The following is a 24,418-nucleotide window of genomic DNA, read 5'->3' on the forward strand; positions in this document are numbered from 1 at the left end:
ATACATGTATCAAGCAAAATGCTTTTTAATAACCCTTAAAAGACTAAGCAAGTAAATTATCATTCTGGAAAAAGCTAGCCTTATAAAGCAAACGTAACTGCGAGATTTAAGCCAAAAGCCAAAAGGGGACATAGATGGGTATACCCGGGTTTTAACGCAAACTAAATTTTTCTCGTTGGTCATATCAAGTTTCTGTTCACTTGTATTTCACATTTCTTCAAATTCCTGTAGAGTGGATTGCAGCTCCTCCGCTGCTGCGTCGTGCTCTTCCTTGATTTTCAACAGAGCAGCTGAAAAAACAGATTGGAGAGTTAGTCAGTAGTTATACAGTCAACGTTTTCTGAACCTTTACGGCAGAAGGTAGCTTGTAATTATTTTGCTTGTTTGCAGCTGTTATTGTCTTAGGGCTAGGAGCATTATTTCTGTTGTTTGTTCTATTGTCCTCTCAAATGGTATCAAGCTATTCTTGTGAGACCTTACGAGAGCTCATGTACCCGACCCATTTACGGGGATGTCCGCCCTACCGAAGAATCGAACGGGCCCGACACCTGTGTGAAGTGCGTACAATAAATATTCGCATCCCCGGCCTCTGTAGATATGGGTATCAACAACGGTTAGTCTTCATACCCATACACATCAGGCGCTAGGCCGATTATCACAAATTTCAGGTCGTTCAGTAAGTTGCTTGGTAGTTTAATAGGATTGTTACTGGGGGTAAATTATTATCTGCGCTTTCATTCACACTTCCCTGCAACTTTTCTCATTGGGTACTTCCCACCCCCCACCCCCCCTTTAGTGGCTCCCCAGGGATTCTTCCTCCAACCCACGTGAACCGTTGACCTCTGGAATGAAGTCAGCCAAGGACGGACGGGCGATACTGCGATTCAGTGGTGCGAACCAAGCCTAGCGACGTAGCCAGCGACAAAGTAAAGCCTTAAGGTAAGGTATACATCAGAGCCAAGAAAAGATCATTATTTGTTCATACCATCCACTGCGTCAGCTTCCCTTTCCAAATCCGACACTTTTGCTTCCGCTTCATCAGCCAACTTCACCGTCTGCAACGCAAAGATGCTGGTTATTGCATATTATTGTACAAAACATAATACACAAAACGTTCTCAAAAGATGTAATTTAATATAAGTTACACCTAATCATTGTTTTTTCACCAGTTTGGGTCGCCGCGCAACGGGACGGAGCAAAAACAAATCGTGTAAGGGGAGCCATTGGTAAAAAATTCAAGCAGGTGCAGAAAATTTCCCAACGACTCCTCCTCCCTCAAAAATGTAATGGTCCATCCCTAAGTGGCAGGTAAGAGAAGGTTCCTTTTGGCATCAGCATTTGCGAAATGGGAACAAACATAAACGTATCTTACCTCATTAAACTCTTCTTCGATGCTCTTGATTTTTTCTTCAACTTCATTCAAATGACAGCGAGACTGCGAGAAAGTCAAATCAAATTTATATAACACGCAGTCACGGAACTGGAATGTTTGCCTGACCCTGGATGTCAGTCGCAGTTCACTATGAAAAAGCTTGGGCTGAGAGAATCCGCGCGGAGCCTGGGGTGGAGGAGGACACAATAAACGAGTATGACGAGAATGTACGCAATGGCGATTATTATAAGTCGAGAGAAGATGACAAACGAGAAGCCATCTCTGCAGCTATGTTACAGTACAATCTACAGGCTTCTCTCAAGAAATAACTGCCCCCGGAATGGCTTCTTTAGTTTCACATGTTTACTGATGTTTTCATAGAGTTCTATAAATAGTCCAGTTTCGAGTTCGCCGTGACCGCTGATTAAAAGTACTGAGAACGCATTTGCACAGGGTTAACCTCGACTTAAAAAAAATATTCACAAATTCCAGCGAGAAGATGACCTGTTTACAGCTCTGTGTATTGTTTAATTTTCAAATTTGTGGCACCTTCCCGCCGGTATTTGTGAATATTTTTTTTAGGTCGAGGCTAACCCTGTACAAATGCGTTCTCAGTGCTTTTATTCAGCGGTCATGGCGAACTCGAAACTGGACTACTGTCTCTTACCCTGCAGAAAAGTCACTGGTTTTGTATTATTTGACTAGACTATTAGATTTAAAAAAATTCGCGCCTCTTTTTCATCCAGTCAGAAGTAAAACCAAAACCAATCGTGGTTCGCTCGCACACGCTTGCCAGTGCTTCGGTTCAGCTACATGTATTTACTTCAAGTTTTGATTGGTTTAATGGATCGTTTGTGACTGTGTCCTTTGTGATTGGCTATAGTGATGACTTTAGTTTTGGTTTTAAGATTTTCAATAGGTCACATTCGATATATGAATATTCGAACATGGCTCCGAGGTGCTATATTTGGTATTGTTTTCTTTGTATCCAAATCTCTTTGGGGAATTGAGAGACAACAGCAACTTAAAAATTTTTTTTTGTCCTGAAAGCCTCGGCGCCATATTAGAATATTGATATATCGAACGTGGCCTATTGTGGCTCGTACGCATACTCTCGGTCCAGGCCATTATCACAGACAGAGACGGTTGGTCAATAAGCGTTATGAATACCTTATCAGTCTGGATTTCCAGTGAACGTAGGCTGTTGCCGACCAGATTATTTTCTTCTTCCAGCTCTCTAACGCGTCTGATTGTAAAGGAGAGAAAAATAAATCCTCGTTTGTAAGAGGCTATGGAGAATGAATACAGGCTATGGGTTGGTTAAAGGAGCTAAGAACAAAACCAATGGACCTCTTCCCATTTTTTCATTCAAACAAAAGTAAGCCTCGCCGCCCAGTTTTATAGTAAAGTGCGAAGTTTCGTGAACTTTAAATTGCGCAGTGTCTTGTTGGTGAAAAGAACGCGGCCTGCTTTATTAACATAATATTGTCAAACAGCTCTGTAAACCTTACTCGTCTTCTTCCTCAGCACGGGCTTCCAGCTCTTCGAGCTCCTCTTCTGCGGCGGCAAGCTGAGCTTCCAACTACAAATAACATATAGCAAAAGTACATTGGAAAACATCCTATAAGAACTTTCAGTGAGGTGATGAGCGGGTCGTATTAACATTCACATCTAAGAAATAGAGAGTGACTTATCTAATAGTTTTAGCAAAATTCTCACAAAAGTTCCGTTACAACAATGATTTAATTTCCAACTGCATCTTCAAGCTTTATTGGACTTTTGATAGGCTTCGACGAAATCGCGCTCCACCGAACTGTCATTTGAAACTTGCATCTGTGTACGCGCGCTTATCAGTTCATTGAACAACTTTAGGCTCTAAAGTCGTGTAGCAGGAATGCCTCTCTTGAAGTCTTCTAGGGAATTTCATATCCAGGGTCCAGTTGTTCGAAGGTCGATTGGCGCTAACCCACGGCTTAATTTTCATCCGGGTTTCTATTTCTTTTGTTCAGAAGCATTTTATCCGATAATTTTTTTTACCCTTTTTAGAGCATCCAATCATCAAATTTTACACAAAAAGAGCTTTCATATCTGAATTCAAATATCGCACTAACCTTGGGTTATCTTAACCCACTTTTGAACAACCCGGCCCAGTATTATAATCCATCAAATATTGGTTTAAACGCGTCACGTGACTGAATATGCCCCAGCTAAATCTGGGGAATATCCGAGTGACATTCCCCAATTTTCAAAACTGCGCGTGCTGCGATAAAGATTTGAAGGATAATAAACACGATAGCCTTCATTTAGCGTGAAAATATGCTTCGAAATTTGTCTGTTCCTCAAAGCTCACAGCTTTCCCCCGGGAGGTACTCCCTTAATTGGGCTATGCGGGGCCGTGCAGCTAGACAGGGTATGGTTTTTTGGCCTCGCTGTCCTTAACAGGGTATACAATTTTACTCGCCTTTGTCCTTAACAGGATATGGTATTACGAGTCGAGAGACGTTGAGGGGCCATTACAAGGTAATCAATCAATATCAGATCATTTTCTGGACAAGAATGCTATTGTTGTCGGTAAAAAAAATTCCACTTATCACCATTATTACAAGAACGCATTGACAGAATAGATCCTACTGGTAGGTCTAGTTTCTTTGTGTTTCTGTGTCCTACACAGGGGGCGTGTTAAGAGTATTTTTGTCCTAAACAGGGTCAGGATTTCAAAACCTCGGCGGCACCCCAATGCCCAAACATGGATCAAGTATACCCCCGGGAGCTTTGCTCGGCCTCGAGCTACGCTCTCGGAAGACTGTTCGCTTCTCGGAACAGACAATGTCCGCGGACAAATATGCGAGTATATTTTCGCGCCAAATGAAGACTATGGTTTATATATTTCTAAATCTCTCTTCTAAGCTTAGTTGAAACGACAATATTTTGTCACTATTTTAACGACCTCCAGCCACTGCCCATTGATGGTTGACAGTGTCTGAGTAGCTTAGCCAATCAGATTGCAACATTTGCATTATTACTAATACCAGTAGAATTCCATTAATGTATGATAGCTGAACCAATAAAGAACAGAACTAACACTAGCGCTGACGTAATGATGGTCACGTGCAAGTAAGGAGAACTTCAATGGTCGAAAGAAGCGGGTGATTTTCCTTTCTTTTCTAGTTCTAGCTAGTTCTGTGTTCTGGCTCTGTGTTAAGCAACCACTCAGCTGTGTTCTATTGAAAATCCTCAAATCTGATTGGTTTTCTCATTGTTTTCTATTCAACAATTAGTGAGCTCGAGATTTCTATCACGCATAGAAATCGAGAGGGAATAATCTAATTGTTTTTGTGTAAATGTACTAGTCGTCAAAAGCTTCATCTAAATCCTCTTCACAGACACCTCGAAAACACAAAGAAGCGGCCGCCAGTTTGTTAACAAGCGCACACTGTCTACAGGAATAGAAAATGAGTAGTGTAACCAATCAGAGAGAACGCTAGTAGATTTATACTAATCGCCGATGGACAACGATCGCACGCGAGCTGCTCTTGAAACTAAAAATTATTCTTAATTTTAAGCTTAAAAATACACAAAATTGTAGCTTTCTAACAGTAATCCTTTGAGGTGTCTACTAAACAATTAAACTACTCGCCCTCGCCTAGTTAACTCTTGGCTCATAGACCTCATAGAAAGCTCGGGCTCAAGGTCGGTTAAATAGAAGTAAAACTTTCAGCAAGCGTTTTATTACAGGCCTTTTCTAAATTCACTACAAACACGGAAAAAGAGCAATCTGGCCTTTAGACGATTAATTACTCCCGCTAGGCTAAATTGCACTTTTTTTTCTCATCACAGGAGCACAAAGTTTTATGTTTTTAAACAATTTCTTACTTCTTCAATTTCAGCTTCTGCAGATGCATGCTTTTCTTTTTCTTGTTGCAACTTTGTTTCAAACTGAGTTTGCTGTTAAATAATAAAAATACAAATATAAATCAAAATTTAAAAAATAATAACTTAACACTTGCGTGACATGCATGACCACTTCGTCACACAACAGTCCAAAACAAAGACGAGTGAAAAATGAAGAGAAACAGTTTCATTACTCGCTCTATGTCTCCCATTGCCCTGTCTTCCAGCACCTTTCTCACTCTGCAAAGAAAAAGCATCTTAAAATTATAAAGGAATGTTGGTGTTATTAGCCCGATACTTGTCACAAATCATGAAAACCCAGGTACATAGGAAGCTTTATAAAGATAAGTCGGCTGAGGCCGGAGCAGCGAGACCCAGTACCTATTTCTTCTGTTTGATGTTCTGTTAGTGCGCTTTGGTCTGACACTGACGGAACTCAACGATTTCGTGTTTCGTCGCTGTCAATCATCATAGCGGACTTCACAAGAAACAGGGCTAGAAGTGGCCCTTGTGGAGGGGTGGCCGTTATGAGGAGGTACGGGTGAAAAATGACACCTGTTTTTTTCGGGGGGGGGGTTACAACATTCTTATTTTTAAAAAAAAAATGCTCAGTAGAAATAGAGAAGTAAGATGATCAAAATAGAGTGGTTTTCAATTGAGGGTCGAAAGGAATCAAGCAAATACTTTGGCTTTGGCTTCTGTTTTACTACGGCTAGAGAACGGACAATTTGCGAAACTCAATTAAAAACCGCTATATATCACCGACCAACGACACGCAGTACGGATCAAGATTGGTGACCTTTTTTAATATATACTGTTCGTCAATAGTTGATTAGCTGGTCGTGGTCGAGAGGTTATTGGAAGTTGGTACACGCTTTAGTGGCCGTGGCCGTTGCCGTTGTGGAGAAGAAGACGCTGTAGAGAGGTTAAAATAAGAGTGAATGTATGGACCGTCCGCCGGGACACAAAAAAAGGAGCCCGTTTAGTTGGAGAGATGTGACCGATAGTGGAGGTTCGACTGTAAGTTTCAGCTTTCAAATTGCAACTTTAGGGAGACATGCTCCATTGATTCTGCAACCCCAAGATACCATCCACCCCGTACCCCCTTGAAAAATCCTGGATCCGCTCGTTTGCTAGTTCGAAGCAAAATATAGAGCGACAAACCATTTCTGGGTGTTTTTGTGAACTCCGACTTTCGATAGCAGTTCTGGCGGGAAGTGTGGGTTCGTGATTGACTCTTCTCGTCTAAACAGAATTTTAGCTCGATATCCATCATTACAATAATGAGGTGAGGCGAGACGTCTCAAGACAATAACTAATTGTATATTTTGCATGAAAATTGCAATTACTCTTAAATGATTAAATCTGTGAGGTCAACTTGTTCTCAAATTCCATTGGCTGAGACGGGTACGCCCATACCGTGCCAAACGAACCGAAAAATCAGCCTTGTTTCTGTTGATTTCCTTCCAAGTCTTTATTTCATAGTGAACAAACTGTTTTCAAAATTTCTTTATACCTAGAAAATGGAACTGACTCCGCAATATGAGTAAAACTAGTTAGTACCACATGTTTGGAGAGAGCAAAGAGTACCGGCAAGAAAAATTTTGTTTAGACTTAATGCTGACGGTCAACCCTGTGGGAATCAATTCAAGTCACGAAATGAGTAAACTTGAAACTCTGTTCTACGAGGATGTGAATAACTTCAAACTAAAATATAATTTTGTTCGAGAAATGCTTATAAAAGCTCCTTTCAAATTGCAATATAATCTCAGAAAGTTGAAGTCTCGCAGAATTTTTCAGGAATCAGAGACAGAGTTTTAAAGACGGAACTTTTCCTATCCTTGTTTATATTTACTCACAGACGCGAACAAGCGGAATGGGAAGGTAGTCGAGAGCTGTCGCTATAAAAGTAGGTAATGGCTTGAAAACGCCTTGAAATTCGTATGCAGAAATCAAGATAACAGGATATTCAAGGCTGGGTTGCTGATAATAGTAACATGCACTTGTTAAGGCGAATTTGTTATTTGAAGTATTTACGGTAAGACAACAAATATAGTGTAATACCTTCCGTTTTCGTCCATTTGTTGTTCGGCCTGTTCTAGTTGCAAAGTAACATCAGCCAAGCGCGATTCGGACGCATCCAGGTCATCTTCCACTTTTTGAAGCTCAGTTGTCAACTTCTGGACTTCCTTTTCGACCTGCAAAGAACAACAGCCATTATCAACGACATCAATTTTAGAAACTGAGCAAAGTTGTTCTGTTCATCTAATCCGGTGGCGTGAGGCGTAACTCCGTCTCAGTTACTTGACGTAATGGACAGTTTTCTCGAGAAAAAGAGAGTGGATGATTTTTTGCGGCATATTTTTGACTGCTGTAAGAAAGAACCAACATATTAACTTAGGGTAATCCCTACTTCAGCGTTTCTTTGGGTTGACTTTTCTAATTCTTTCTCGGCATTAATTGCCCGATCTTCTGTCTCATTCAGAGTGTGTCGAAGAACGTCGAGTTTCTTTCTGATGGTTTCCATTTTGCTTTCTAAATAAAAGAGCGTTCCAAAATCCAACACTCCTGACCAAGTCAATACGGCAGTTTAAGTCCCTGTGACCCAGATTTAATTATATTTATTAACCAATGTCATGTCAAGGGCGGGGACATGGAATTTAAAATATGCCAAAGCTCTCTTCTTCACTGCGTGATAGCTTCTTTCCTGAATTTTATTAAATTTCGTGAACTGCAAGTTGAAACTTATGTATTCGCAGAGCTATTTACCGAAAGCGGGAAGAACTGAAGTTGTTTTTATTGTTAGTGTAAAAGCTTTTTGCCTCGCTGGCACATTTCGAGGTGTGATTTTCCCTGGGGACAAGGCAGGCGTTATCGCATCTCATCTGTACTTTCAAAATGTCTTTTTATATCTGTTGGTGTTTAGAAGTTAACCATTTATGCCATAACTTTCCTTTCCCTCTGAGGTTTAAAATAACTATAAGAAGAACAACATCTGCATTTCGCTTTTAACCATGTCTCATGCAGGAGTTTGTTTCAGGTGAACAGAATACAATGCGTGGCGGAACAGACATGCTTGACTTTCATAACTTGTGGTCAGGCTACTTCTTTGAATCACACTATGCCTGTCACGCTACGTTTACGGTGTACTTTCATGGCGTCTCAGCCTCCTTCCCCCACCCCGGGGGGGGGGGACTCCCTTATATGGGCTATATTAGGTATGTGCGGCCTTAAAGGGTATGGTTTTTCAGCCGTTTTGGTCATAAATAGGGTATCGATTTTAGCTGATTTTGGCCATTTTGGTCATAAAAAGGGTATGGTTTTTGAACTCTAGCCTTGATATGCAAACAATGCCTCAATATTTCCAATCAACTGGCAAATGAAGCAGTCCTCTTTCATGTTAACAGTCAATGAAATCATCAAAAATTATTTAGATGACCAAAACCATCCGCATAATACAAACACACACAATTACAATGAACAAATCATCAAACATAATTTACACAAACTAAAATCATCACATCTCAAATGATATGAAAAGACACCAAATGGAGATAATTCGGTCTAACAGAAAGTTGAATTTCTACTCAAGTTTCAAAAGAGATGTAAGCAAATCTGAGTGCCTAGAACAAGTAAAGAACCTCAAACATAGACAAGTTTTGGCAAAACTCCGATCTGGTAATCATAATCTTAGAATTGAATCTGGGCGACACTGTACTCCTAAATTACCTGAAACTCTTAGAATTTGTCAGTACTGCTGTTCTAACCAAATTGAGAATGAAATGCATTTCTTATTTCATTGTGACCGATACAATAACATTAGACAACAAGTCACAAATGATATCATCAAGAAATATCCAACATTTGATTCCTTTAATAACACAGAGAAAACGATATTTCTATTTAACAATGCTGACACTTTTATTTGTAAAAAACTAGGTTACTTTACATATGAAGCACTACAAATAAGAGAACTTTGTAACCCTAGAACTTAAAATGAAGAGTCTTTTAACTAACTATGTTTATTTCTCTTTCTGGTTGCTATTGAAATTTGTTTCGTTTTTGAATTTTTATTTAGCGATTCTGTATTTACGTAACACCATCTATATAGGAATACCAATAAATTGTTGTTGTTGTTGTTGTTGCCTTGATATGTGTATGTTTTTAAGAAGAAGCCAGTTTTTCATCATTATCGAAAGGAAAATCAACAAAAGCCCTTCACAAATTATGTCTAACATTGGTCTGAACTAGCGAACTAATTATAACGCAGGTCTGAAATAGGGTTTGGATTTAAGGGTCAGGTCATAAATAGGGTAGGGAAAATCGCAGATTTTGCTCATAAATAGGGTAAGGGTTTTGGGAAGCGGGCCGCACACCCCCACCCAATTTTTCTGGGAGTACCCCCCCCCGGGCCCCCACCACATCCCGCCGACCTTAAAACACCTTTGGAAATATTATGTTTTTCGATGGTCTGGTCAAGTACCCTACAATAACTCTCTCCCACTCTTGTTAGGCGTATGCAACTTGTCGAAGAAAGCACATATCTGTTCTCTTTTCTGCCATGTTAAAAACCTTCGAAAAACCTTCCGAGCAAGACATGGGTTTACGTCTGGCCTACGGGGAGAATATTCAGTGTAGTCCTACATAACGAAATTTATCAATGGCTGAACTGGGACACGTTTCTCGAAAGCCTCCAGAAACTTTTCGGGCCCGAAAAGACATTTCTAGTTAATCTGTATCTAAAAACAGAGGTGCCTGAAACGTCTTGTATGAAGAGAACCTCTGGTCTATGGTTAGCCAAATGTTGCAAAATTCAACAACTTGCACCTTGCCGTCACGCAATATGCGGGTCTCAAGCTGTGACCGACCTCTGTATGTGTTGCCTGTCGGAAATAAACTCTGGCTTAGACTTGTTTGTCGCTCTTTCCTTGACCATCCCTCCTAGTGTACGTAGATTTTGCCGGCGAACAGTTCTCTATGCCATTAAATAAGTTTTTTGTTTCGGGGACAAAACCAAAATAAATATAAATAAAGTATAGACAAGGCTAATCTTTGGATACAGGGAAAGTCTCACATTTGTTTATTTCTCGCTCTTTCCTTAACCATCCCTCCTATTAGATTTTGCCATTAAAGCAATTTTTTTCTTCGGAGACAATTCTATAAAAAATGCAAATAAAGTAGACAAGACTAAGTCCTTTGAACACTGGGAAAGTGGGATAACCAAATCCCTGGTGATATGGGTATCCCTTTCCAATATGCTTGTTTGTTATCGTTTCTTTAATTCAGGGTAGCCAAATCGACGGAGGATTAAAAGGCAAATTGGACTCCACTCAGTCCTATTACCATTATTTTTTATTATTATTATTATTATTATTATTATTATTATTATTATTATTATTATTATTATTATTACTACAACAAAAGCGACTGAATGCAGAAAACAGAGAAAAGCAGCAGAAAATTCACGGGAATAATAAGTACAAAATTAAAAGCTTAGCACTTTGCTTGTAAAATGCTGGAAAGTTGTTGCTCACTGAAATGCCTAAAAGTTGCTAAAAAAAATCTCTAAAAATCGAAAGATTTGCTACCTAAATTTAAAAAAATGGTTCCTAAATTTCTTGATATTTTTATATAAAAATCAATTTTAACAAAGCTTTATTGCTCCCAAATATGGGCCAAATTTACGATACTCGATACTCCTAAGTCCAACGCAACAAAACGCATGGTTCATTTGTCGTTTTGCCGAACGTTGTCAAGTGACAGGTTATGTTTTCAAACTTTAAAAAGTTGATAAACATTCAAGAAGTTCGCATAAATTGAAGTTTCCTATGAAATCGTTGACTTTTTCGTTGTTAAGTGTTCCGACGATATTTTGCTCAAAAGTTGCTCAGAAGGGCAAAAGTTGTTAGCCGCAAAAAGTTGCTCCAAACGCCGAAAGCTGCTCAACTGTTGCCGAACACAATCGGGACAGGCCTATTCCAGCAAGACCGGTAAAATTTGTTTACTTTGCAACTGGGCTTTGTTCTTTTATACTTGAGTGAACTCGACAACATAATCTGTAGTCTTGATGATGACACCCGCGTAAACAAGTAATGCACCAGTCATTTGAACCCTTTCCCCCAATTGAGGGATAACCGGTACAAACGGAGGATTTTCACCTCGTTTCCACTCGATTTAATGGGTTCCCCAGTAGTCAGTGAGTGCACCTTTTTTTCACAGGGAATGGAGGAGCAAAATTTGACCTAGTCAATTATTATTTGTTGGATCTTTATCTTAGTCCCCTTCTGGTTTCTTGGGATGTCTCATGTCACACAACGCTAAACCCCCAAATATTTTGGCGCTTTTGTCACGTTGTCCGGTCTTTTGTTGCCCGCGGTCAAACACAGAGTATTGTCAAAGTAAATTCGCTACCCGCTGGGTTTAACCGTTATCGCTTGCTTACATAAACAAAAAGATCCGTTAAGGCAAAAGATCCGATCCTCTTTCCTCTATTCTGTGTTGTAGCTTTTCTCAAACCTTGAAATAGATCGAGCAGCAAGGAAACTAAGGTGACTGATAATGAAAGTCGAGAACTGTTGGCGTCGTCATTCTCCTCCGAGACCGACCTCCCGGAAGCGTGAGAAAGTACGCCCGCGGAAAAAAGTGCCTCCGGAAATGCGGTAAATTTGGCCAAAGGGTGGGAAAAACACCGCCAAACACGAATAATAATGTTCACATTTTTTTTTTCACTTCGAAAAACAAAGGAAAAAAAAGGCAAACAGACAAACAAAATCAGCAACAACAACAACAGCAAAACACACACAAAAAACAAACAAGGAAAAAATCCCGTTACGCGGTTTCTCGTTACGCAGTTACGCGTTTTACTAACAAACCGTATCATCCAGTCGACAAGTAACATGCGAGGTGATTACATCTCGGCATTACGCGACTCGTTTGTTGTTTATTAACTCATATGCAATGTGGCCTCATGGAATAATTGCTTTGCCAATCAAATCATGTTTCCGAGCTGAGCCACCTTTACCTGTTGGAAGGCGAAACAAAAAAAAAAGCGCGCGGAGAACAAACGAAACAAAGAAACAAACGGGCCTGCGCGGCCTCCCACTCCCCTAGGAAGCCCCTTGTGGAGAAAGTTATTTTTTCATGTACTCGTCTCATACTCCTTGCTATGCTCGATGCAGGTAAGCCAATGAGCGTTTACACTGACATGCAGTGACAGATCTCAAATGCAGTAAATCATGTAAAATGGAGCAGTGAGAGGGACTGGATATAGCTGGTTTTCACATGACGTCACTAAAATTCGAACTACAAAACTATTGATCTTCCTGAGATTTTACTTAAATGATGTAAAAGAGCAGCTGTAAACTAATATTCATACAAATTTTCGCTCCGAATGGGTTCTTGGTTTTTCTGATACACTACGCTTGAATTTCTAAGCTTTTGCGTGACGCGGCATTTACATGACGGCCTAGAGAGCTGTCATGATGGTTAAAAAGTGACTTATTTCGGGGAACGTGGCTATCTGAACAGTTCATGTCTTAGAAAAAGTATTATTTTAATGTTTTAGAGTTCCCCGAGGGATAAATTCACGTTTTTGTAGCAAAACTCAGTGACAGATGTTTCTGCTGGTTTCCGGCCGCCATGTTGGTGCCCATACGGATGGGCACCAGCATGGCGTCTCCATACAAATCCCTATAAATTTGGGTAAAAAATTTCTCCGCATATCTCACACAAGAAAAATTGCTGTGACCAGAATTTTGGCGAGAGTCTTTGCATATTTACCTTCTTTCATTTCTCAGATTCTGGACTTTATCTATTGACCGATTTTGATTTTGACTTTGATCTATTTTGAATTGCGTGACACTGAAAACCAGCAATAGTCAGAGTAAGGTAGGTTCCTCCCCAGTTCCCTTCTGGCTTGGTTTAGCACTACGAGAATGACATATTTCCATATGAAGTTACTAACTCAGACACCACAAATGGTAAAACAGGTTTTATTTCCCTAAAATTTCACACTATTACTTGCTATAATAATAATTTGATTGGTCTGTGATGGTTAACGAAACAACAGAACTTGGAGGACAAGACTGAAAAATTGTGGCTAGGTTACATGAAGAATTTGATCAACAGCAAATGAACTGTTGGAAATAGCTTTCAAATTGATCTTTAAGCGAACACAGCAGTAGATGGGAACCATTACAGGGAAATACACAGAGCAGGCTATAGTTTGCAACTGCTCATGATGGATCATATGAAGTGTGTTTAGTGTCACGGTGTGTGTAGTGTCACGGCAGCTTATGCCAGTGTCACACCATTTTTGGTGACTCTAACCCACAGTTTTTAACTGCAAATAGAAGACTTGAAAAATAGTATGGCCAGGCATATTTAAAGGGTTTAAATGATGACAAATAGTTACTGTGATGCAATAAGTTAATGCATTACAACTAAAAAGAAAAATACACATAACTCATAATTTGAAGTACACTAACCACAAGTGCGGAGGAAAATGATCACCATTTAGGAGATTTCTTTTACTTCATTTAATAAGGAAAAATACCTACACTTAAATTAAAAAAAAGTCTTATCTATAAAATAAAATCAAGCTATCCTGTTTATCCATGACTCCTAATTTACACAATTTAAAGCCAACAAAGGAACTTTGTCATTGAAAGTACACAGCCAACCGGTTCTCATCTCACATTTCGTTCAACTCCTGCATGGTAGAATCAAGTTCTTCCTTGACTTTTGCATAATCTGACTTAGCACCCTCCAAATCCTCTGCAAAAAAAGGCAAAGAAGAAATGTGAAACCAAATTGCCTGAAACACTAACACCAGAGTAATGGATGTCCAACAGTAGCAATTAAATAATGAAAGAATGAAAAATGCAAATGCAGCCATAACACTCTGGAAAAAATGACCTGAAAAAATTTCATGCTCTGAACGGGATTGGCAATTAAATAATGAAAGAATCCCATTCAGAGCCTGAAATTTTTTCAGGTCATTTTTCCAGTAGTGTTATGGCTGCATTTGCATCTTTCATTCTTTCACAAACACCAGAAATGACAACTGCTCAAATCAACAACTTAGGCACTGGTGGAGATTCTGCAATCATTGTTAATTTACCCTTTTATTTCATAAAGCTCGAGTCCATTTTGAAAGATAGATTATGAACAAACAAACAAATAGCACCACACTGTCCAATGAGTTTGAGAAAAACTTATGATATTTCAAACTGTAGTTAAATGGAGAACCATATTACACCATGATGTCACCTCAAAGTGCTTCTCAGGTTTTGTGTACACGTACATGCAGGTTGTTTCTTGTCCATCAGCTCAGGTTTGTTCTTGTGTTTACATAGACAACATTTTAACTATGATAAACATTAGTTTCAGGGTTTCTAAATTGAAGTAGTGCTTATTAAAGACAGCTTAGTCTGTTGCCTCTACTTCATTGTGGAAAATGTGCATGTGCCGACAAAACCGATACATGTACATGTACATCATGCCCGCAAAAAATATTGCTCTTGCTTCGAAGGTACATAAAATAGCTGCACTCTCTAGATTTTCACCATTTTATTTCGTCAGAAAGATCAGATCATGATTACTTCAGCAAAACAAAATTGTTTATTAATAAACTTTACCACAAAAAGTACCCAGCGCAAATGCTTAAGTAGCCGCGGGTGCCTTGCGCCAGGTACCGGCTTACTTTGAAAACCCTGTAGTTTGAGTAAAGTTCTCTTGTGATAGGCTAAAAAGTGCCCAAAACTTTGGTTTGGTTTAGTTTTTGATAGTACACAGCCTGGAGTTCTGAAGTTGATGGAGTTTCTTTCCATCAGTAGCCTGTTGAAAAAGCTCAAGGGTTCTTTCTGGTGAAGGTATCCATTTCTCTTTCTGAGAATGTGAGAAAAATGTCACAAGAAGAAATAACCAAAACTGCACTAGATCATTTTTACAAATTTTGCTTGTGACATGAAGACAACAAGGTTAATGTCAACATCTAGTAATCAGATGATGTGTAAAACCAAATGAAATCAAAAAAATCAAATTTTAAGTGCAAATAAACTGTTGTTTTTGTGATTGTTGGTGTTGTCATACATGAAGTTAGAGTGACCTCAGGGTTAATTATTCACCATCACCTGTCCAAACTGAAAGGTATCAATATGTCCTTTGCATGAGGAGTCACATGGTACAACATCAGCTATATGTATGCTGGGACAAAAGTTCTTTAGTGGGGCATCCTGAACAAAGGAAAGTCAAGCCTGACTAGTGTGAATTGCATTGTTTTGGATGACACAGCATAACATGCAGCCCACCATGGCTAATTTTGTACCATGTGATTGGGTTGTGCAAAAGGCCTATTTCATTTGATTCAAGGCAACTGTTTTTAGCCTGTAAACACCATCTTACCTTCCAAGCGACCAATCTCTTTCTCGAGTTCTGTAACCCTTGTTTCAGCTTCATTTGCTCTCTCTTCAGCCTACAAAAAAAACAGCTCTAATAAATTCAACAAAAAAATCTGAACATAAAAAGTTTGAAATATTTAATTTTTATCTCGCTGGCAATCAAATGTTCTTTTACAGGGTTCGTACCCTTTTTCAGAAACAAATTTCCAGGAGTTTTCCAGGAGTTTTCCAGGACTCAGATTGATTTTTCCACGACTCTAAAATTCACATTAACCCTTTCACTCCCAAGATCTTAATGTTAATTCTCCTTACTGTCTGCCATACATTTCATATTTTTTTTACCCGAGTTTAACAGATTTCCAGAACTTTCCAGGACCAGTAGCCCTTTTCCAGGACTTTCCAGTCCTAGAAAATGCCACAATAAAATTCCAGGACTTTCCAGGTTTTCCAGGACTTGTATGAACCCTGTTTTTACTTATTCGGGTGTGCATGGCTTACATCTACCATTCTGTACAGCTAGCTAAATAGGCACATTTACACGTCTACATGCAACCTTATCTAGATATCTTCATTTTACTTATTTTTTTGCTGAAAGAAATAGAGCAGATATTGTGTTACATAACCAAAGCTTCAAAACCAGAACAGTTTTCAAAATGCCCCAACTCCAAAACAAGTAGGGTGACCCCCAATTTTATTTGCATTCTAGACTCTAGTTGGTTGTTATCCAACTACAAGAAAAGCTTCAAAAGCATCTCAATGCGAGAAGATTTGAGTGCAAACATCCTTAAACATCCAATCCAATAACCAAACTGAAACATACGCACTAAAGTTTGGAAGATGTAATCATGAAATTTCTAGAGTTTTAAAGTAAATTAGCATACTTCTGTGTACTCTTTTTCCAGTTTCTTAATTTTGCCGTCATAGTCCAATTCTCGTCTGGTTGCCTGCAAAGGATAATACCAATAACAAATTACATCAAATCAAGGGTGATTATACATTTAGAAAACAGGTTTGTTCTCAACTAAACATATTCAATATTTTTGTCAGCATTACAAAACTCTTGAGCATGAAAACTTTTGACTTACTTCTCCTTCGCTGACCTCTAAACTTCGCAAATTGTTTCCAACCAAAGTAACTTCTTCCTCAAGAGTTTTCACTTGTCTGTGGATTCACAATGAAAACAGAAACCTCTAATTATTTGTTTAACACAAAAAACTGACAGATTAAGGCCTGTTTCAAACACAGTTGAACCTCAACTAATGGCAACCTCTCTACAAGATTCATATCTCCATACGAGTAACTCTTATTCAAGCCTCCCTACAACAGTTGAGCCTCTCTAGAACTCCAATTTTATCTCTATGGTAGGTACAGCTGTACATTACTTCTTGAACATGTCACAAGCCAGTAATCAAGGTCACAATGCATGTAACCCTATTGTATTTAGAAGGGTGGTGGCAACTTTATCTACAATATATCTAGGAGCAATTTGGTATGGCATTTTACTCAACACTTTTAAAATGTTTCCATAACATGTTTTGCAGCAACCTTGCCCATGCAGGGAATCTTTTAAGTGCAAATAGCATAAGTGCAAATAGTGCAAATAGTGCAATTAGCAAATAGCATATATCCCATATATTCTCTTTGCGTGAGCCTCCATTGCATGCTAGTTCCAGTTCAAAACCAAGAATATGAATATGGTCTACTGCTGATGAAAATTGCAAGCGATTGTTGTCTCTGTCTCCTGCAGGGACACTAGTTTGTTGCAGAAAAATCCCCTGGAAATTAAGTCACCCTTACTAGGCGTGCAAGCCATTTCTGATTCTGTTTTCTTCTGTGTTAAAGAATTTTTCTTCACATGCCCTGCAACACACATGCAAGCAACTAGCCCTGCCAAATGTTTTCTTGCCCAGAGTCTCTGGAAACTTGATCCCCAAATTTGACAGAAAAATTGCAATGCAACTAACAGGAAAATCAGTTAAGCCTAACATGGTTTTACCGAATAGTCCCTCCAGATTGATAGAATGCAGTAGTTTCGTTACAATTAGATAAAGTTGAAGAGGAGCAAAACTTTTGGTAGATGGCTCATGTCAGAAGCCTTGCATTGATATATACTTTGCGGTGGTCGAGTTCTAAACAGTGCAAATCCAAGATGATGGATACATGTATATACCATCCAAGATTCATGATCGTTGTTAAGTCTTGAGGTATGGAAGAGATCTGAATAGGGCTAACAAAATCCCTCCCTTCCGGATTACAGATGGCATGTCTGGGTACATAGATTTAGTTATACAGACCTCTTAGTCAACAAGTTACCACTCATATTTTTACTTTTTTTCCCTCAAAAATGAACCATTGATTTACACAATGTAATAGAAATCTCTGCAAAACTCACTCTTCTGCCTCCTCAGCCCTACTTTCTGTTTCCTCCAATTCCACTTCAAGCGCAGCGATCTTATTAGCAATCTGCAGAAATCAATCAAGAAAATATCCACTTCAACAAATGTTCTAATTTGTAATGCAGAGAAAGCAAAGAAAAATCACCTGGAAAGAAGAAATGACCAAAAGATTAAAAGCTTCACCAGAATGGATATTTTGATGTTCTGACATCCTATCACAAATCGAATTTAAAGAACAGCAGTCCACTTCCATCCTTGTAATCTTGGACTTTGTCTCCAAAATACTTGTTGTTGTGCTCTTTTTATCCAATTTATTTGTGATATATTTGGGGGCATTTGGGACTACAATATGAACATTAAGAAAAGAGCTGACCATAATCAGTTGGCACACTGGGACATTACTAGCCTCTTGACTCTTAACTATAAACATTTGTGAATTGTATCATCCCACTCTTTTCATATAAACAGCATAAATTACAATTATATTATCTGAAGATCATGTTGTGATGTTTACAAATTTCTTCTATAACTCTAATAATGACATTGCTACAATTATATTGAAAGTTGAGTGGTTTAACCTCTTCATATTCTTGCTCAGCTCTTTCAGCTCGGTCACGCTCCTCTGCCAGCTTGGCTTCAAACTGGGAGGACTAGAAAAGAAACAAAACTATTGTCAACTTGATGCAGACCAAAAGAAAATGCAAACAATTCTTAGCACAATACAGGTACACAACATTTAAAGCTCAGATCCATAAGTTGTCACCACTGTTTACCACATTAAGGTACTTCATTCAGCAGGCTACTTGTTTCTGTTCAAGGCTAGAAGATTAGCCAACTAAGGATTTAATAACACATTAAGAGGAGCATCGAAAGGGGCCTTCAGTTATAATAACAAACTTGAAAAGTGCAAGCTTGTTTAGTAACTTAATTTATTATATGGCTAGCTCCGTGAGCGGGCAAGATGAATCAAATGCTGCACTGTGATTGGCTACCCGAGCGGGCAAGATGGAACTATCTTGCCCGCTCGGGACTACCCAGCGTGTCCCGCAAAAAATTTCCCCGAAAGCCATATAATAAATCCTTTACTGACCAAGCTTGTTCGGTCAAGATGGCTGGATATTGGCCTCGTTCTTTTTTTTCGAGTTTATGGACCTTGACTCCATCTCAGTCCATAAACACGCAAAAAAAGAACTTGGCCAATATCCAGCCATCTTGACCTCACACTTGGTCAATAACCCATACATCTTGTCATCTATCTTCAAAGTGTGAGACCTTTCATTTCTAGTGTGATCAAGGCTGTCATTGAACCAAAATTTCAAGGAGAGTTTAACTTAATCTATAGCCTGTTCTACTGTAGGCCTTTAATTAGTTTGGAGAAGTGAGAAAATCAGCAAGAGAAAAATAGGGGCAGTGTAAAAGAAGAGAAAGTCTGAGAGAGAAAACAGTGCTCTTTCTGCTATACCAGACTCTGGTATATCCTCTGGTCAATCTTGACAGTTTTTGTCAACACTCGAGTGCTATTGACATAGATGAGATATGTGTTATGGTGGTGGTCCAAGACATTTCATCAACTTGAAGTCAGGATCACACAATGTTGAAATCCACTGCAAACAACATGCTCAAAGATTTCTCATATGTCACTCTTTACGGTTCAAATAGGTAGCTGTGAAAAGCTTAATTTTGCTGTTAAATTGCAAGGTATACTTAATTAATTTTGGTCAACCCAAACTGTGTATTAAGATTAAAAACAACAACAAAACAACATCAAGAACGATGCAACAAGCAAATGTGATCATGTTGCCAACATCAAGTTCAAAAGCTATGGAATATATAAACAATACATGGCCAAATGGAGATAAAAAAAATATTTCATGAGTGCAGTGAACGAGAAGAGAAATTTTGTATCTTCAAGTGGCCGTGTAGTGTCCTATTTATTTTACAAACACCAATGAAATACCAAACCATTTCAGTTTCACTGCAAAAGGCGTGATTTATTATGTAACCATGGTAATAGTGATCATTTCACATGTGAAAATAACCTGTTATTTCATGTGTGAAGATAACATGTTATCTTCACGTGAAAGTTCACCTGGTATTTTATTAGTTTTATATAATAAATACACAGTCAAACTCCTATAAGTGGCCACCCTCGAAAAAGGGAAGTGGCTGCTTCATAGGGGTTGGCCACTTAGTAGTGGTTTGTCATCAGATGAATTTATTCAATTATAAGAACTGTATGCCTGAAGGCTTGTGACTACTGTTGCACATATCACTATTACATATCACTATTTTCTTGATTCACTAAATCCCACTTAGAAGCAGTGGCCAGTTAATAGGAGTTTTGTCTACAGTAATTTACTAGCAATAATTTTGAGACTAGCTAGACTGAGGGTGGCCGCTTAACGCCTGTTTGACTGTATATATCTCCTTCTGTCTATATCTTGATAAACATCTTTAATTAGAAATGAGCAAGACATATCTACATATCTACACTACCAAGGCATCAAACTCTAAAAGGCCAAATTCAAAAGCTGGCAGTGGAAACCATGTTGACCTGTACCTACAGTGTACAGCGAATAAGCCACAGTGAACAGCTCTATTTCACTTAAAATGCATGTGCACACATTCTACATGTATCACAACCTTTCTGAACAACACCTAGATACATAAGTGGAAATGAAATGAGAATGATCCCTTACTCGTTCCTCATCAGCCATTCCCCTGTTCTCCAGGACCTTCCTTACTCTGAAAGAAAAATCATATTAAACAATTACAAAAGGTTTTACTTGCAACTGGTCATGGATAGACTGGTACATTTATCTTATAAGTGCTAGTTCTTGCTTCTAAACCAGGCTTGGTTGTAGTTTAGTGTAATGTATGCCAAAAGCTTCTTTGAATGAAGTATAATGCTTTGTTTCAGAAACTATCCAAACACAGTGCACTCTTAGCTCTTTGACAGGAGGTAGCAAGTAAAATTTACTGCTGCTAACACAAAGTTTAACCACCTAACACCGAATATAATCACTGGTAAACAACACTACTTCCACCAATGTGGTTGTGAGATATGCAAGTAGATATATACAGCTGTAAGTAATGGCTCTCAATCATATAATGTGAGTAAAAATGAGCATGCCTAGTAGCAAAACTGTAATTCTCACCTTTCACTTTCATCTGCCTGGGCCTCTGCTGTTTTCAGTTGTTCTGTTATCGAACCTAAGCGCGATTCTGCAGCGTCAAGTTCATCTTCGATTTGCTGCAACTCTTTGGTCAAGGAAGAAACTTCTGTTTCAGCCTAAATATGAATAGTTCAACAATACTAAGTACTACAGCAGTTTTGTTGTATGATATAACTAAGACAAAGACTCTCTGATTGGTCCATTTCAAGTTGTGTCACTTAAAAAGTGCATCACTTGATATATTTGTTACAATTTTGCTGTGAAATAATAACAATAAAAAAACACCTGGATGTTAGAGGAATGGTCAAAGAGCATCAAATTACTTGAACTAGTTTTATTACTGTCAGTCCTATGTACACTAATAGGTGAACTTTCTCAGTGGTTTGACATACAAACTAAACAATGGAGCTATTCTGCAACAAGGTTATACCTGGAAAATAAGGCAATGATTTCCACTGTACAAGCTGCAAAGATTACTGCTCTCTTTACTTCTGGTTGGCAATCGAGTCAGTATGTTGCTTTCTAAGCTGTAGATCGAGTCTGAATAACCGGATTTATCTGTGAGTCTGGCAATTACTTTGTCCAAAAACTCAAGTTTGGATTGTTTTTCTTTCAAGTCCAATGCTCTCAATTTTTTCGTTTTCTAAGCCTGATTAACATTCAAAAGAAATAACTTAAGACAAAATTCCAAATCAAGCAATTTCGGCTTTTAGTGGACAAAAACCTTGTACCAGCAGAATTTTAGGTATTTTACAGTCCTTTTTACATTTTCTTAAAGCTAAAGATATTAATAGTTGCCTGGAATAACACAAGAAACAATTTCCCATGGAAACTCGCGAAAATAAATTTCACAGTTCAGAAAAATTGTCCAAACACAGATAAAATTTCATCATCAGTTTTACTGATACCTTCCATCACATTTCACTGATACCTTCAAGTGTTTCACATGAACTGCAAACTATATTTTCGACGTTTGGTGTTGTTAGAAATGTTTTATTGAGAAAATATTTAAAACAGTTGCACAGAAGTTTGCAAAATGATGTAAATAATCTTGGTACAAATTTGTTGTCCACTTGTTAAGTACTCAAACTTCTGGCTGATTTCTTCTCAAAACAAAACAACAACACATCATAAGCTTCAAAAGAGGAACAAGAACAACAAATATTCTCATCTTGCCAAGCCCACCTTCTGCAACATTTTACTAGAGACTGCCTTGGCTGCCTCACTCAGAGGAATCAGACAAACAGACCAGCAGAGTGGCTCGCCAAAATCATGAAGTAGGTAGCGGGCTGCAAGCTACTTTTGACAACCCTTCTTACTGTTCAACTGAGATTCATTCTGTATACAAATCCATTTTCAATAAATTTCAAATGCCATTTAACTCCTTATTCCCTCCAGGACTACTAGGATATCTCCTCAGGTTTTTTTAGCCTCTTGGCCAATACCTTGCAGGGGCAAAAATGGGAATATTGTCTGAGAAATATAGAGGGCAGAACAACCTGGATGTTAAGGCTGGAAAGGTGACATACTAATTTTGTCAAACAGAAAATAATAACAACTTAAACTATAAAATCACCTTTGAACTTGACTCATTTGTCAAAGTTGAGTTTTTAATACCATGATACAGAGCATGAAACTTGATCAAATCATTTATAAGGCATAATTTCAATAGCCTCTCTTTGACAAGCTTATCAATATTTGCAGAGAGAAATATGACCTATGCTGAATGACTCACTGTTTTCCCACAAACAAGGTGGACAAAGGTTGACTAATATGACTTTTTCCTCTATACACCAGTTGATTATACTACGATAAAACGTAGAACTTCACTTCTTGGTGTTCTTGCGATTGTGGCATACCTAATTTTTGCGAGAGTTGAGGGTTAATGGAATCAACCTTAATGGTTATGTGATACTGCCAACGATTAGACTTGCATGTCTTACTTCTCCGAGCAAGGTTTCTTGGACAATACCATAGATAGCCTCAAACTTATTACCAGATATAACTCTTCTCTAGAGTTTGACCGATTTACTATAATAAATGTTCAAGAACACTCAATGCAATGACGGTTTTTTCCAAGTATGAAAGAGGCAAAACAATTCAACCGGAGCATCATTGTAATTCACGTTTGACCTTACCTCATGGTAGACATCATATGAAAAAGCCCTCTTAAAAGTTTAAAAGTATCATTTGTAAACAGATAAGCTAGCGACATAGCGGTAGATATCCTGCAAAAATGCCAGATCGGGTGCACAAATATGATCTATTTTGCGTTTACCAATTGAACACGGTAACCGAAGGAATTTCAGCCATATTTTTGTTCTTGGGCTAAATGCACATTGTAAAAACCTTCACGACACAAGTATAATTTCCCCGGAAAGCAGTCTATTTTACTGTGTAAACCGAACTTCTAGCTATCCAGCAATTCTTTGAAATTCGACTACATGGTAGCAAGCCGCAGCAAGAGGTTACAATCCAATACAAAACAAAGACCACTACAATTAAAACATGGACTCACGTTTGACGCTCTTTCATTTGCCTCTTTCAATTCTGCTTCTGCCTTGTCAGCCCGACCTTCTGCCTCGGCAAGACTTTCACGAAGAACGGCCATCTTCTTCTTGATCTGTTCCATGTTGTTTGTTTGAAATTACTGGACCAAAACCAATATAAAACTGCTAACAGTGTGCAGCCTTCGAAAGACAAGCGATGGACTAAAAGGAAATCGATTGACGCCCAGATTCCCAAAATTCTAAGCCGGTTGCGTGCCATTCCATATATGGAATGAGAGCTTTGGAAAAATTGGCATAAAATTATAAAATGGTTTTACAGCTAATCTGAATTTCAGCCGTCTCTTCCCTTTACCCCGACTATTCAGACTATTTTACAGCCCGAAACACGAAGAAAACTACATATATAAGTTGGATGTGTACTCAACACGTTTATCTGAAGGTTGCTGCAATCGTAAAACCCACATTTTTAGTTAGAGTACATACTGAACAACAAGTGCAATGAAGATATTTCAGACTATTTCTGATACGGAACTTTTTATAGCAAAAAAATTCGCGTGAAACGTGTTTTAAATACGGCTTTTCTCATTGAAGCAAGACAAATTTATGTTTTTGCGATAACAAGTTAACATGCTCAATCCTGCAATATATAAAAATAATTTTTTTCATCTCTAAC

General features: G+C 38.5%; 2 protein-coding genes across 2 annotated transcripts; both read right to left on the reverse strand.

The window, feature by feature from the left end:
* Window positions 1-9: 9 nt before the first annotated feature.
* LOC110053272 (uncharacterized) lies at window positions 10-7,882 on the reverse strand. The gene is made up of 9 exons (XM_020759485.2): window positions 7,677-7,882; window positions 7,328-7,461; window positions 5,458-5,503; window positions 5,246-5,317; window positions 2,884-2,954; window positions 2,543-2,618; window positions 1,373-1,435; window positions 986-1,055; window positions 10-290 (listed from the first exon to the last, which is right to left on the reverse strand). Exons 1-9 carry the CDS (start codon window positions 7,788-7,790, stop codon window positions 208-210), a joined length of 729 nt encoding a protein of 242 aa, XP_020615144.1. The 5' UTR covers window positions 7,791-7,882; the 3' UTR covers window positions 10-207.
* Window positions 7,883-13,238: 5,356 nt separating this feature from the next.
* LOC110053345 (uncharacterized) lies at window positions 13,239-23,981 on the reverse strand. The gene is made up of 9 exons (XM_020759572.2): window positions 23,754-23,981; window positions 21,218-21,351; window positions 20,759-20,804; window positions 18,638-18,709; window positions 18,056-18,126; window positions 16,749-16,824; window positions 16,545-16,607; window positions 15,668-15,737; window positions 13,239-14,038 (listed from the first exon to the last, which is right to left on the reverse strand). Exons 1-9 carry the CDS (start codon window positions 23,865-23,867, stop codon window positions 13,956-13,958), a joined length of 729 nt encoding a protein of 242 aa, XP_020615231.1. The 5' UTR covers window positions 23,868-23,981; the 3' UTR covers window positions 13,239-13,955.
* Between the last annotated feature and the right edge of the window lie 437 nt (window positions 23,982-24,418).

Source organism: Orbicella faveolata, unplaced genomic scaffold, assembly GCF_042242905.1.
Source record: "Orbicella faveolata isolate gen_17 unplaced genomic scaffold, um_ofav_v1 contig_26, whole genome shotgun sequence".
Taxonomy (NCBI): Eukaryota; Metazoa; Cnidaria; class Anthozoa; order Scleractinia; family Merulinidae; genus Orbicella; species Orbicella faveolata.

Coding starts and splice junctions, on each gene's coding strand:
- LOC110053272 (XM_020759485.2), bottom strand. CDS start 7,790: ATGGAAACCATCAGAAAGAAACTCGACGTTCTTCGACACACTCTGAAT. Junction 1,436..2,542: donor TGGAAATCCAGACTGATAAG/GTATTCATAACG, acceptor ACTTTCTCGCAG/TCTCGCTGTCATTTGAATGA. Junction 291..985: donor GGAAGCTGACGCAGTGGATG/GTATGAACAAAT, acceptor CTGTTTTTTCAG/CTGCTCTGTTGAAAATCAAG.
- LOC110053345 (XM_020759572.2), bottom strand. CDS start 23,867: ATGGAACAGATCAAGAAGAAGATGGCCGTTCTTCGTGAAAGTCTTGCC. Junction 21,352..23,753: donor CAAATGAAAGAGCGTCAAAC/GTGAGTCCATGT, acceptor ATTCATATTTAG/GCTGAAACAGAAGTTTCTTC. Junction 15,738..16,544: donor TGGAAAAAGAGTACACAGAA/GTATGCTAATTT, acceptor TTTTTTTTGTAG/GCTGAAGAGAGAGCAAATGA.